This window comes from Diabrotica undecimpunctata, chromosome 5 (genome assembly GCF_040954645.1).
Source record: "Diabrotica undecimpunctata isolate CICGRU chromosome 5, icDiaUnde3, whole genome shotgun sequence".
Classification (NCBI taxonomy): Eukaryota; Metazoa; Arthropoda; class Insecta; order Coleoptera; family Chrysomelidae; genus Diabrotica; species Diabrotica undecimpunctata.
Genome location: NC_092807.1, coordinates 428304 through 441643, shown reverse-complemented (window position 1 = coordinate 441643; position 13340 = coordinate 428304). Strand labels below are relative to the sequence as shown.

The 13340-nt window shown below is 32.6% G+C and overlaps 3 protein-coding genes across 4 annotated transcripts in view; 1 reads left to right on the top strand and 2 right to left on the bottom strand.

Annotated features, from left to right (window-relative positions):
- Positions 1–3816: 3816 nt before the first annotated feature.
- Positions 3817–5372, bottom strand: Fis1 (Mitochondrial fission 1 protein). Its single transcript, XM_072530880.1, has 3 exons — positions 5232–5372; positions 4585–4843; positions 3817–4436 (listed from the first exon to the last, which is right to left on the bottom strand). Exons 1-3 carry the CDS (start codon positions 5274–5276, stop codon positions 4285–4287), a joined length of 456 nt encoding a protein of 151 aa, XP_072386981.1. The 5' UTR covers positions 5277–5372; the 3' UTR covers positions 3817–4284.
- Positions 5373–6059: 687 nt separating this feature from the next.
- The window catches only part of LOC140440958 (triosephosphate isomerase-like), an 80863-nt gene continuing 73582 nt past the window's right edge, over positions 6060–13340 (top strand). Inside the window, exon 1 of the mRNA XM_072531316.1 lies at positions 6060–6267. Within this exon, the coding sequence (XP_072387417.1) occupies positions 6258–6267 (10 nt within the window). The 5' untranslated portion in view covers positions 6060–6257. The remainder of the gene's footprint in view (positions 6268–13340) is intronic.
- Positions 6652–13340, bottom strand: part of LOC140440955 (shootin-1-like) — a 59311-nt gene continuing 52622 nt past the window's right edge. For both annotated transcript variants that reach the window (XM_072531312.1, XM_072531313.1), the window contains 4 exons: positions 11691–11854; positions 9581–9767; positions 7392–7667; positions 6652–7013 (listed from right to left, as the gene is read on the bottom strand). In XM_072531312.1, the coding sequence (XP_072387413.1) occupies positions 6777–7013; positions 7392–7667; positions 9581–9767; positions 11691–11854 (864 nt within the window). In that variant the 3' untranslated portion in view covers positions 6652–6776. The remainder of the gene's footprint in view (positions 7014–7391; positions 7668–9580; positions 9768–11690; positions 11855–13340) is intronic.

Genomic DNA, 13340 nt, shown 5'->3' with positions numbered 1-13340 from the left:
AAAAAAATAAACAATGTAGTTTTTATGAGAGGACCGAAACGAAGTGTAAATAACCGCAGCACCAGATGCACTTTTCTGGTGGAAATAAACTGTTTCCATGGGAATAAAATATTGACTATTAACAACACGAATCAAATGACAGATATCTTATTATCTTCAACTTTTATTACTTATAAACGAATATTTTAAAAGGTTAATAAGTAAATTGTGTATATGTAACGCTGATACTGGTATAAATTTTCCTTTCTCATATAGGTACCTATTCATTTTTTCTTTTTTCAGGTGGTTTCGTAGGTTCGCAAGGCACATGATTGTAAATGGCCTTTAATTTTCTCTGTAATGGTATCCATTTTTGTAGCACTGAGATTGAAAACAGCGAATTACTTTTAATTCTTAACTTTTAGAAAAACCTTAATTTTTTCTTAATTTAAAAATTTTATTTTCTTTTATAGTATTTTAACCTTTTTCATCATTATTTTATAATATATGTCGATGAGCAGAGTAATAAGTGTTATAAGTATTTATACGTAAGTGTAAGTCATCATCAGTTGGCGCTACAGCCCTTCGTGAGCCTTGGCCTGCTTCAAAACATTCTTCCATCCTTCCCTATCGAGTGTCTGTCTTCTCCAGCCCCTCACTCCAATCTCCCTCAGATCTTCCTGTAGATCGTCCAGATATCTGAGTTTAGGTCGCCCCCTTCTTCTTCTTCCGACCGGCCTGTTTAGCATAGTTATTTTAGTGGGATCACTCTCATCCATCCGCATAACGTGGCCCACCCACCTTAGGCGGTTTATTTTGATGGTCTTCACAATATCTGCATCACCAAAAAGTCTATAGAGTTCAAAGTTATATCGCCTTCTCCACAGACCCTGTTCGTTTACTCCCAAGTGTAAGTACATTATGTATATTTCGGGTTCGTGCAAAAACCTCTCGCCGAAAATGCTTCATCTTTCGTCAAAAATTCTGTTCATTTCATCGAACTTCTTAAACAATACCATATCTCACCGTCAGACATTCTATTCAGGTTCGACATCGTTTCACTCTTTTCAAACATTCTTATTTCATCTTCCAAAATGAATTCTACAAACAAATAAATGGTGCCCCAATGGGCTCCCCACCATCTCCAGTAATTTACAATATCTTCATAAAAGACTTTGTGATCCGAGCACTATCCACATCAATGATCAAAGCCACATGTTAAATACGATATTTTGACGATAAATTCGTCATTTGGCCCCAAGGTAGGTATGCTTTAGTGTCTTTTTAAACCCATCTGAATGGTATACATCATAGTATCCAGTTCACGATGGAGATGGAAACCGATTCATTCCTCTCGCTTCTCGACGTTATTATAAAGAAAAACCAATCCCAAGGTTTTCATCACTCTGTTTACCGAAAACCTACCCATAGCAATTGTTACTTGTATACCAACTCTCATCATATACATTCACAAATTAATTCAGTCATTAATAACCTTGTCTCCAGATCAATATGCCTTTGCGATGAAGCAAGTAGACCCGCTGAGCTCTCTATTGAAAACAAGCCCTCATCCTAAATGGTTACCGCAAAAATCATTTCAATAGGATCATCCACAGGCCTCAATCTCAACACCATCTTCATACAGGTCACAAAATTAATTTTGAAAACTCCAGAACCAAAAACCATAGCTCCCATCCGCTTCTATAAGCGACGAATTATCCGAGAAGCCATAGACATTGAAAAAAAGCCAAATTGTCTGTATAAAAGAGATAAATGCATTCGGTTACCTTCAATATGGAGAATTCCCATAAAGCAAATATCATCCGCTCCACCTCCCAGTCAAAATCAAACCGTCAGGAATGTTAGTGCCAACCCCCACCCAAACCACTTTATCATTGAACAGTGTAGTAATATCTGGGAGCTCAAGAGACTGAAAACCCAGAAGTCCTAAAGAAGACGTCAACGAGGATGTCGAAAGCCCAGCGCAGTTTAACCAGGAAGCCGGGTGAGTTTTAATAATCTTAATCTTAGTTTTAATCACTATCTTAAATCCATCGCTCTTAACTGCGAGTTGGGCGATTCTTTAGTAAATGGCCAACAAAGTTTGAGTTTACTAATTTTTTTTTGGGCCTATAATATAACCGATGTAGTCTTTAACGTAGTCTATAAAGTTTGACGTCTTCTTTAGCGTGGAGAACTATCGCATGTTCTTTCTTCGATAGGGAAAGTTTGGCGCTGATTTTGCAGCAGTTAAGTATAAATGAATAAAGTTGGTGTATTGATATTTGTACCAACATAGCGGAAGTAGAAATGGTAGGAATGTTGAATGTATCTTATATAATGGTGTGTTTATAAACCCTTTTCCTAATTTTAAAGTTCGGCAACAAATTATATTTTATAGTCATGATTACTAGTAGGCACCAGCCGACCAGAGAACCCAATCGACTAGAGACACGGTCGGAATTCTAACTTAATTGTTTATTTTGATAATTGAAATTTAGTATATAAATTATTCAGGACATACATAACTTTACTGAATGTAGAATTTGGTAATTAAGATCCTCTTGGTGTAAGAAAAATCTCATTCAAGTTGAGGTCAACACGTCTTCTTCTTAGTATTCGAGAAGAAAAATACTTTAGTTAACTGTAGACTCTACAATTTTTAGCCTTCATATATGAGATCATATATTATTTGTTTATCTGACTTCATACTTCCTTGTTGAATACTTTCTTTGGTTTTGAAATCAGCAATTTATCTTTAGTATGCTCTATTGCTTCTGCTTATCACAAAATATTTTCTGTTTTCGTTTTCTTTGAATTCTATTTCAATTTTTACCGAAAAAGAACTTGGTTCACGACTAAGTCCCCCCTCCAAACTTTCAGCCATATCTACTTGGGGCCTCACAGTTGTTTACCTTGTCTACATTCCACTTATTTTTCTTATATGTCTTATCATTATTTACCACAGCTAACTTCTACCTAAAAAGCATTCACACATTATAATATGCTACAAGCGTACAAGCACTATTCTGATAAAATATTGCCAATCTTAGCGTTAAAATTCTCAAATTGTAGTAAAATAGGCTAACAAGCAGCAATAATAGCAGTCACAAACCAGTATCGCAGTACAAAGTCTTTGTAGTTGGTCATAGAAATCACTTTATCAGCTTTAACTACATTTTTCGGTAGGAGGATAGAGTAGACAGAAAATTGTTTAGGTGAACACCTACTATACTCCAGGATTGCTGAGGCTCCTACCCCTCACCAGGGATGTTTATCCATTGTGTTCCACTGCTTCGTAACTTCCACATGGTCTAAGGGACCACTCACAGAAATGTGAGGAAAAATTTCAGGTCAACCCCAGGGTATTCTACTACCTTGCTTTATAAAATAGAAATATAGATAGATAACAGATTCTTCTAAATCATCTGTGATGGTATTTGTAATTTAATTTCATTTTCATGTGAAGGGAACTGTTTCTCTTACCTGTGGCCTCTTTTTAAGAGAAAGAATGTAAAAGACTGTTTTAACAATTACTTCTAAATCTCTCTCGTGGTATTTGTAAATTTACTGTCAGTTTATTGGAAAGAGAACTGTTTTTCTTATCTAGTCATCTCTTTTTAAAAGAAATAATTCAAAAAAGTTCTTCACATTCTTTTTTTGTCTTCCCAATCATCTATAAATGATTAACTGTTTCTTCTATCTCACCTGTGGTGATATTCATAGATTTGATTAATTTTCTTGGAAAATGGTCTGTTTTTCTTACCTTGTGATCTCTTTCAGTAGGAACTTTCACACAAGTACAAGTCCAGTTGAATCAATATTAAACAATAGAAGCAATTTTCTAAAATAGCTTCATTTATTATTCAGACATTCATTTCATTTATAAATACCTAACCTATGTAAAACTTAACACATATATACATTGATAGCAACAAAACAATGTCATAATAAAGTGATCGAAATTTATATCAATTATTAATATAAAAAAACACATGTATTTCTAAATCACAAAATAAATTCAGTACAGATAAACGCATTAAATGCTTTTTTAATATCCATAACATATGTACAAACTAGTAAATGTTGGAAAATTTTGTGGTCCTATACGACCACTGAAGTTTCCTTGTGATAAAATGTGTTTGGGTCAGAATTTTTATATTTCAACATACACTAGTTTGCTTGTTTTTATAGATACAAAAAATATAAATATTTCCTTTATAGAATATACAAAATTTTATTAAAGTTGATATTTGGTACTGATCACTCACTAAAAAACGAAAAATTAGAAAAGTTCTGGAAGAACTAGGATTTCCCTTTGCTGGCTATAGCCATGCCTACACTAACAATGGCTCCTACAGCTACTACCACTCCTCCTGCCACAGCCATACCCACTAGACCTTCTTTTTCCATTTTCTTTTTTATTAGTTGTTCTAAGCCTGCTACTTGTGTATTGCCTGCAAAAATACATAATTTTAACACTCATTTCATCATATATTATAAAAGATAGAAGGATAGTATAGATAAACAGACAAGAAAAGTCAAAGTTCCAAATCTAATAGCCTGTAAAAGGTAGAAAAATATTCAAATAAACTACATTTTTACCTGGCTCAACTGCCAAAAATGATCTAATATACTTTAAGGCTTTAGAGTATTCCTTCATCCTAGCATAGCCTACACATAAGAAATAAAGATAGTCCCTCTTTCCATCACTGTTATTTTTATATAGTTCTTCTAGTAGCATGATACCTTTTTGAATATCAGCGGAATATTTACTTCTAACTAAACACCAAGCATACTCAAACTGAACTTTTGGTGTCACTTCATTTTTATATAAATGCTGATGATAAACTTTTTCGAATTTCTGGAACAAAACAATATACATTAGTTCTGGATAAATGGCAATATATGTAACATGTATAGGTTCTTATAAGCATACTACATAATGGGAAACCCACATGTGAATTTAGTCTGAATGGTCCATTTTAAGAACCAAAGAAATAAAAAGGTGGATCTTATCAGTAGTACCTATTTGTTAATATTGTAAATTTATGCTCTCGTGTCATAATGGTATTTATGCACAAGTTAAAAATGTAACATATTCACGAATTTGACTTCTAAAACGCATTTTATAGATAAATGAATGATTGCATGACTCATGTAAATACTGTCGAAAGCCAATCTAAGGAGTAATGCTATAAATTTATGAACTATCATATATTTTAAACACTAGAAAATATTCAAATTCATACCTTTAAATCTTCCGGTAAAACTGTATCATTTAATAAGTCTGCCATTGTTTTAAATTACTAGTTGATTTTAATTTTTCTTGGTAGTTCTACAAGATTAAATGTCAATGTCTAATAAAAAATAAAACATAACGTCAAAACAATCTTCAAATTTGAAGAGCCATCTGTGAGTAAATTAGTGAACCTTTTTCATTAGGCAATTTTTATTATAGAAGATATTTTATAACAAATACATAATGTTGAATAGAATTGATAAATCATCGTATTAAATGAACTTAATATCCTAATGATTAAAATGATCTATTAAAGGTCTCTTATTTTATTACCAGATTCAAGCAAAGATTTATACTAGTAATAGTATTGGTGGTTGTCTAAATCTCGAAATATGTTTAGTGTATTCTGTTTACAATAAAATCATTCCAATATCTTCTAGCGCACTAAACTTATTTTAAATAACGTATGTTTTGTCAATTTTTTGACTAATTTAAGGGCTACAAGATTATCGTTTGAACTGGCGATATAATCTATAAATTATCGCTCTCATTTTACAACAAAATAGTTCCACTTTCCATATAAACCTATATTTATGTCAAAATTAATATTCATTTTATATTGAATTTATATAATGAATATTAAATTTTCACTAGTTTTGTATTTATTACTATTTAATGAACTATTTTTTATACATATAGAAGTGGGGAGAAATATATTTGAAGCCGAATATTTAAAATTTAGTGCGCGAGATGTCCGCTAGGTGAAAGAAATATGGGGACAAAAAACAATGTTTGAATTTCACTTGTTTTCCATGATTGTGCGTGGAAAGTTTAAAGACTATATTATTTATCTATGGTTTAACGTAAGATAATCTCCTCGCCGAAAAATATTCATTTATAAATCATAATTAGAAATACGTAGTGTTTGTAATAGAAATTGTTAAATCTTTGGGTTTGTGGTTTAGAACAATTTTATAAAAATGGTTGGATCATGAAGTGTATTTGGTTGTAGTACAAAAAATTTCGGAGACAGAAAATGTATTTCGGTAAGTATCAAAGCTTATTAATTTAAACCTTGTTCTTGTTAACTGGTGATTTCAAAAATGAATGCTAGTGTAGTTAATGACATTGTTCTTTATGTAGTAGATAATCTTTCTTTGGGCAATGTTTTCTCCGTGTGTACCAAAGTCAAAGTAATCAAACCAGTTTGGTTTAATATTTCTGAAGAAGTGGTAGTAGTAAACTTTAGAACTATTGTGATGCAAACATACCAAATGTTCCCGAGTTTCTTATGTTTTAATATTTCTCGGAGGATCTATAGATTTATAAAGTAGGTAAACGGCCATATGATCTATAGATTATATTTACTAATGTCACTAAAACAGTGTAATTTTGTTCGTTTTTGTGTAATTCAAAATAAAAACGCAGTCTTAATATATAAAAGTATCTTTACTGTAACAAAAATAATACAATATAGTAATGCATATACAATATGTTACTAAATTACAAAATAATCTAATGGTTAACATAAAACAAATTAACGGTATCTAATATCTCATGCGTTCACAGTTAAATCCCCGTAGAATTGACTCTGCCTCTTTTTGGGGGCTCTCCTTAAGCTACCTAAAATATTAAGTAGTTCAGACACTGCCTTAGGCTGCTCCTTCTGTTCTTGCTTCTCCTTCTCCTTTTTGGCTTTCCTCAACGTGAATTGGCCCGCTTTTATGGCATTGATGATATCCTCGTTTACACCAGGAGCTGCAGCTTGCTTCTTATCTGATTGCGCATTTTCCTGAAACAACATCGTATCACGTAAGAAAAAAAAATCAATGAGTTGCATCAATACTACAGTTTTAGATGCTAATGAAAGCAACTTTTGGATGTTATTTGGAGGAATTGTTGCCAGAAACTCTTAAGTATAAATAAAATAATAAAGGAAGTAGAAAACCTGTATAGATAAAAGGAGTAAGGTTTTAATTTGAAAAAGCTGCAAATAATTTTCACCCTAAGTTCGCCAAGAATATTAAGAATTGTATTGGTGGTTGCCTATTACTTGTATGTGGTTGTTTTGTTTTCAACAAATTCTTAAACATTTGAATTTCTTATAACAATCTTTTAATTGGGAGACTATCTATTATATTTTTTAATATAAAGTCATGAAAAGACATACCTGTACACCTATGCTTTCCGCAAGATCTGAAAGCGCCACCTTACTTCTTCTTCTTCTCAAAGGTACCGCTGGTGGATCTGAAGCAGGAAGTGAAAGAGGCGGTAACATCGGTGGTAGTGGTGGTGGTGGAGGCGGTGGAGGAGCAGGAGGAGCTTTCAGTTTTTCTTCAGCTCTTTCAGCACGTTCTGTTGCGGTTTGAAGTTCGGATTCCACGAGTTTCAATCGTTCTTCTAAGACTTCTATCTGAGCGTTATTGTCCTGGTCTTCTAGACGTTCCTGAAAGTTATAGAAGTTAAAAAGTATGAACATACATTTTTTTTATTTAGAGAAGAATGTCGCATCAACCAAAGCTTATATATTATACAGGGTGAGTTTTTAGTGCGACATCGGTCGATAATTATTCCATTGTGGTACAAGATATCTAACAAACTTATTTAGAAAAAATGTAGGCAATGATATTCTCCATTATGGAAAATATGTGGAATTCTACAGGGTGATTAAAAACTACGTGGTATAGCAAACATACAATTTTTTAAATGGCACACCCTATATATTTTTTCAAATTTGTATTCTTCTCATAATTCTTGTTCTTACAGTATTGGGTTTTGCATTACTATACAGAGTATTTAATAAGTTATGACCATTTTTATTTCGAAATCCCTATGAAATCAGCGTATATAAAGAAATAATGAATAAACAATTATTTATTTTATATAATAAAGCAAACAATATATTGTAGTTTTTAATTAAGTTTAATTGTAATTATTGACAAAAATTTGTATACAGGGTGAACTACAAAACGAAATTAAGATTTTCTAAATTTTTTTGAATAGATCACCCTATATTTGATTTTTTAGAAATATTGTATTTATGATACTCCTTCATTTTTATATAGCATTCCCTGTACCTAAAAACTCATTACTTTCCGAGATATTTTTAGTTTTCTTCAAATTTCGGAAATACATTCAATTTTTGTAAGTAGAAATAAGTATTGAGTATTGAGTGATAATATAACAAAATTATTTTTAAAGTAATTACTATTTAAATGGGAATAAGCCACAATTAAAGGTTAAAGTAAGTTTATTGACGTTTCAATTTCCACTTCGGAAATCGTTCTCAAATTACAAACATAGGTTTGTATTTTGAGAACGATTTCCTGCCATAATTAGACCGTTATTGTTCATATTGTTGGCATATGCCTGAGCTTAAAGATGTGTTACACAGTTCGTACCGCTGTTTATGAAGAGGTATGAATGCGTTAGTCTTGAGTGTCCTAAGCGTATTCTGGTTAGCACTGTTTGTAGGCGGCAGTTGTGTCAGTTCTTGGGCATTAAAGTATTATGTAGTTTTTGATAAATCGAAGTTTAGAATGAGATTGGCACCACTCGCATTTCCATAAGCACAACATTTTCGACTTGAACCACGATTTTAAGTTACATGGTGAGCATTCACTTACTATTTCTTATCCTTACTCGTAGCTGCACTTTTATCTGCTGCTTCATTAAATTCGATGCCGATGTGTGATGGGGATCCAAACAAATTTTATTAGCTTATTTGTTTCCTGAGCAATTATAAGTTCATGTTATATGGCTGCGACAAAGCTAACAGAATCGGTAAAAATATGAGCTCATGGAATGTTAGAGATATTTAAATATTTTAGATCTTGGTATATGGCATAAAGTTCTGCCGTGAAGATGGTTTTGTCTGAGGGAAGTTTGAACATAAGATTAGATATTGGGGAAACTATAGTTGAGCCTACACCATCATTAAATTTAGATACGTCTGTGAAGATAGTAAACGTTTTTATGTGCTTCTAAGAAGTTGTTTATTGAGCTTTTAATTGTAGTAATGGGAGTAAACTGTTTATCGAATTGAGTAAGAAAAATACACATTTGGGTATTTTACTATCCAAGGGGAGGATGGAAAGGTTTGTTGGAAGAACGATTGGGAAACTAATAACAATCACCGGTTAGTAATAAGGTTTTGCTGTGCGGGGTTGATACATTTGTGTAAATATATTTCGAGATCGTTTTTATTTGTTGCGATCGATATAGCATGAGTAAATGTGCGGAGGTACGTCTATGTTGGAAGGATGGTTCATTCATTCATTCATTCTATAATTAAGAAGGTACTTTCTATTAAGAAGGTACGAAAACAGAACACGTATTAAATTATTATATAAATTTTACCTGTAGAGTGATAATTTCTTCGTCGTGTTTGTTTCTCTCGTCTTCTAGAGTTCTTTTTAAGTCTTCAATCTCTTGTAGCAACATTAAACAATTATCCGAGCCTTCGGATTCATTCAGTCCTTGTAAAATCAACGTACTTTGATGTTTTAGCACGTTCTTCTCTCTCTTATGGGCATCAGATTCTTTTCTAAAATATCATACATGGTTTTATTAACACAATGATAGGTAATAAAATATTAAATGATGTAAATAGATTAAACTTGATTTGCTATTAATATAAAGAGTAAAAAATCACTGACAAATGGACATTTCTTATGCTTACATATTGATAAGTGTACAACTTATTATATTAACTTCTTATATGGACTCCTTATATACAATTGCAAAACTAAATAATAAACTTCCTATTTCAGGATACAACTATTGTGTAAGCGTTGTGTATGCATATAATTGGAATTAATAACTTCCTATTAATACCAAATGAATTGTAAACTCTTTTCAAATAAATTGGTTTAAGATTGAATGCTAGAATAAATGACCTTTGATCAAATGAAAGGCAAATATCGAGCTTTCTTCTTCTTCTTCAAGTGCCATCTTCGTTCCGAAGGTTGGCGATCATCAGGGCTATACGTATTTTCGAAACTGCTGACCGAAACAATTCGTTGCTGCTACAGCTATACCATTCCCGTAGATTCTTTAGCCAGGAGTTTCGTCTTCTTCCTATGGACCTTTTTCCTGCTATTTTCCCTTGCATAATTATTCGAAGCAGTTCATATCTTTCGCCTCTTGTAATGTGTCCCAAGTATTGCAGTTTTCGTTTTTTGATCGTAAATAAGACTTCCTTTTCTTTATTCATTCTTCTCAAGACCTCGACATTTGTGACTCTCTCGGTCCATGATATTCTCAGGATTCTGCGATACATCCACAGTTCAAATGCCTCTAATTTTTTGGTATCAATCTTTTTCAACGTCCATGACTCCATTCCGTAGAACAGCACAGAAAGTACGTAACATCTCATCAGGCGAAGTTTCATTTCAAGGCTCAAATCTCTTCCGCAGAACACTCTCTTCATTTTAGTGAATATGGATCTGGCTTTTTCTATTCTTATTTTGATTTCTGCTGAGCTATCGTTGTCTTCATTTATAAAAGTGCCTAAATATTTGTATTTGCTAACTCGATCGATAATTTCATTGTGTAAATATAAATTTTGAACATTTTGTGTTGATTTCGATATTACCATAAATTTAGTTTTCTTTATGTTCAAAGATAGTCCATATTCTTTGCTGCAGTCTGCTATCTTATTCACCAATGTCTGTAGCTCTTCAAGTGTTTCTGCGATCAGAACGGTGTCGTCGGCAAATCTCAGATTGTTTAATCTAACACCATTTATTTTAATACCTACGGATTGCTCAGAGAGTGTTCTATTCATTACGTCTTCGGAATAGAGATTAAACAGGGTTGGTGACAGTATACACCCTTGTCTCACACCTCGCTTTATTTCAATTTCTTCAGTGGTATTATTCTCTACTCTCACTACTGCTTTCTGATTGTAGTACATATTTGCTATTAAATATCGAGCACAGTTTATTAATTAAATCTTGCCCAAGTACTTTCGCTTCCTAGAGCATCTTCAGGTGCATTTCGTCAATTTTGGGCTATCCAACAATCATAGAATGTCATAAACATAAAATTGTACATTACGCTACACTGCACAAGGACAAGAATGTCATTCTCTCTCCTGAGAGATTTTTGAAACGAAGTGCGTACGGTCCTGATTTCTCAGTCTATCGCCAAACTACCACACACCTACCACTGTGCCAACATGAGCGGCATTGCTACGGGGCGGAAGACCAACACTGCATTCTAACTGTGGCTTCTACTATAGTTTGTATATTTTTATGTGTTAGGTGTTGGCACCACCTGTCAGTGACATTAGTGTCAACGTCAACAAGTAGAACCTAAAGAGATTGTAATAAGAAATTTGTGTTAAAATAAAAACGTTTAATATTCCATCTATAAGAAGACTTTTTCCATCACGCATCGCGAAACTTTTTTTTATTAAGACGCCGATACAAACGAGTAAAAATCATAATTTATAAGTCACACTTACTTTAAATTTGTGAGATTTGTCCTATGTTCTTCCTCTAGCATTTGCAATTCCTTCATTTCCTTTTTCATCATCTCCATAACCCTTAAGGTTTGTTCGTGTTCCTTTTTTAGCTCAAACAGTTCTAATTCCAATTTTACGTTTTTCTGTCGCTCGGTTTCCAAGTCCTGAAGGAAAAAAAAAAGAAAATAAATTGCATAATAGAATAAAACTAGCCAATAATATAACAAAATTATTCATAGTGTTGGTAATTATTTAATATAGCACATATTGCGAATGTTTTTTATTATGGGAATGTAATACTCGTAGAAATATTGCAAAAAATTTAATTAAATAAATTGTTAGTAATTATTACGATGAGTAATCACCCCAGGCGTTTTTGATATCGATAAATAAGTCAATTATGTTAATTTAACTCCTCGGGACTAAAAATAAAGATGTCGTTATCTTGTACTCAATACAATCAAATCATATTTGTTGACAAGAAGAATTTAGAGCATATTTTTAATTGTTTTAAACACATAATATTATAAGATGAAAAGTTCATGGCGTTAATTTTAACAAAGAATCCCCATCATTCATAGCATTCTAATGGTTCAGACGCAATCGTTCATAGCATTCAAACAGTAAAGATAAATTTAAAGAATATAAAAAATAAAGCTAGAAGTAAACAATCACAATCTGCGTATAAAATCTTCGGCAATGTATTGTTTGAAAGACTTTGTTACAAAGGATGTTGTTGGTCATTATCAATGCGAATTTACTGCTGGAAAGTCAACTACACATCAAATTTAAGCATATAGGTAAATTCTAGAAAAGTCACTAGAATATAACATAGATACACACCATCTCTTCGTCGACTTCAAAGCAGCCTATGACAGTGTGAAAACAACTGCATTATATAATGCAATGATATACTTTGGGATCCCACCTAAGTTAGTTCAGTTGACTCAACTAACAATGCAAAACGTAAGTTCATGCGTTAGAATTGAAGGAGAAAACTCTACATTCTTTGACATTAATAATGGTCTAAGACAGGGGGACGCGCTGGCGTGTCTCCTCTTTAATATTGTATTAGAAAACTCAAATCGGAAAATTAAATATTAGAATAAATGGAACTATTTTTAATAAATTGGCATAAATTCTCGCATTCGCTGACATATAGTTATAGTGGGGAGAAATATGAGAGACATTATGCAGTGTTTTACAATACTTGCGGACGCGGCAAGTGAATTAGAACTTGTGGTAATCGAGGAAAAAACCAAATATATGTTGGTTTCTAAAAACCCCCGAAATATCCAACAGAGAATTCAAATTAATACCTATACCTTTGAGCAAGTCAAAGAATTCACATACTTGGATTGTTAGTAAACGCAACAAACACGACAAGCGACGAAATAAAAAGAAGCATAGCAATAGCAAACAAAACTGTTTACGGTCTCCAGAAACATTTAAAACATAAAAATATAGGTAAAACGTGCAGTAAAGCTCAATACATACAAGACCTTAATAAGATCGGTTTTGATATATGGGACTGAAACGTGGACCTATATCAAACTGATTAAAGACTTTTTGGTATTTTTGAAAGAAAAATTCTTAGAAATATTTTTGGGGCCGTAAATGAAAATAAGCTATGGCGTCGAAGATACAACT

Excerpts from the sequence above, each read along its gene's own strand:
- Fis1 (XM_072530880.1), bottom strand. The coding sequence starts at position 5,276 with ATGGCAGACTTATTAAATGATACAGTTTTACCGGAAGATTTAAAG. Across the intron at positions 4,844-5,231 it reads TTTTACCGGAAGATTTAAAG|AAATTCGAAAAAGTTTATCA; the intron begins GTATGAATTTGA and ends GTTTTGTTCCAG. Across the intron at positions 4,437-4,584 it reads ATTTTTGGCAGTTGAGCCAG|GCAATACACAAGTAGCAGGC; the intron begins GTAAAAATGTAG and ends GTATTTTTGCAG.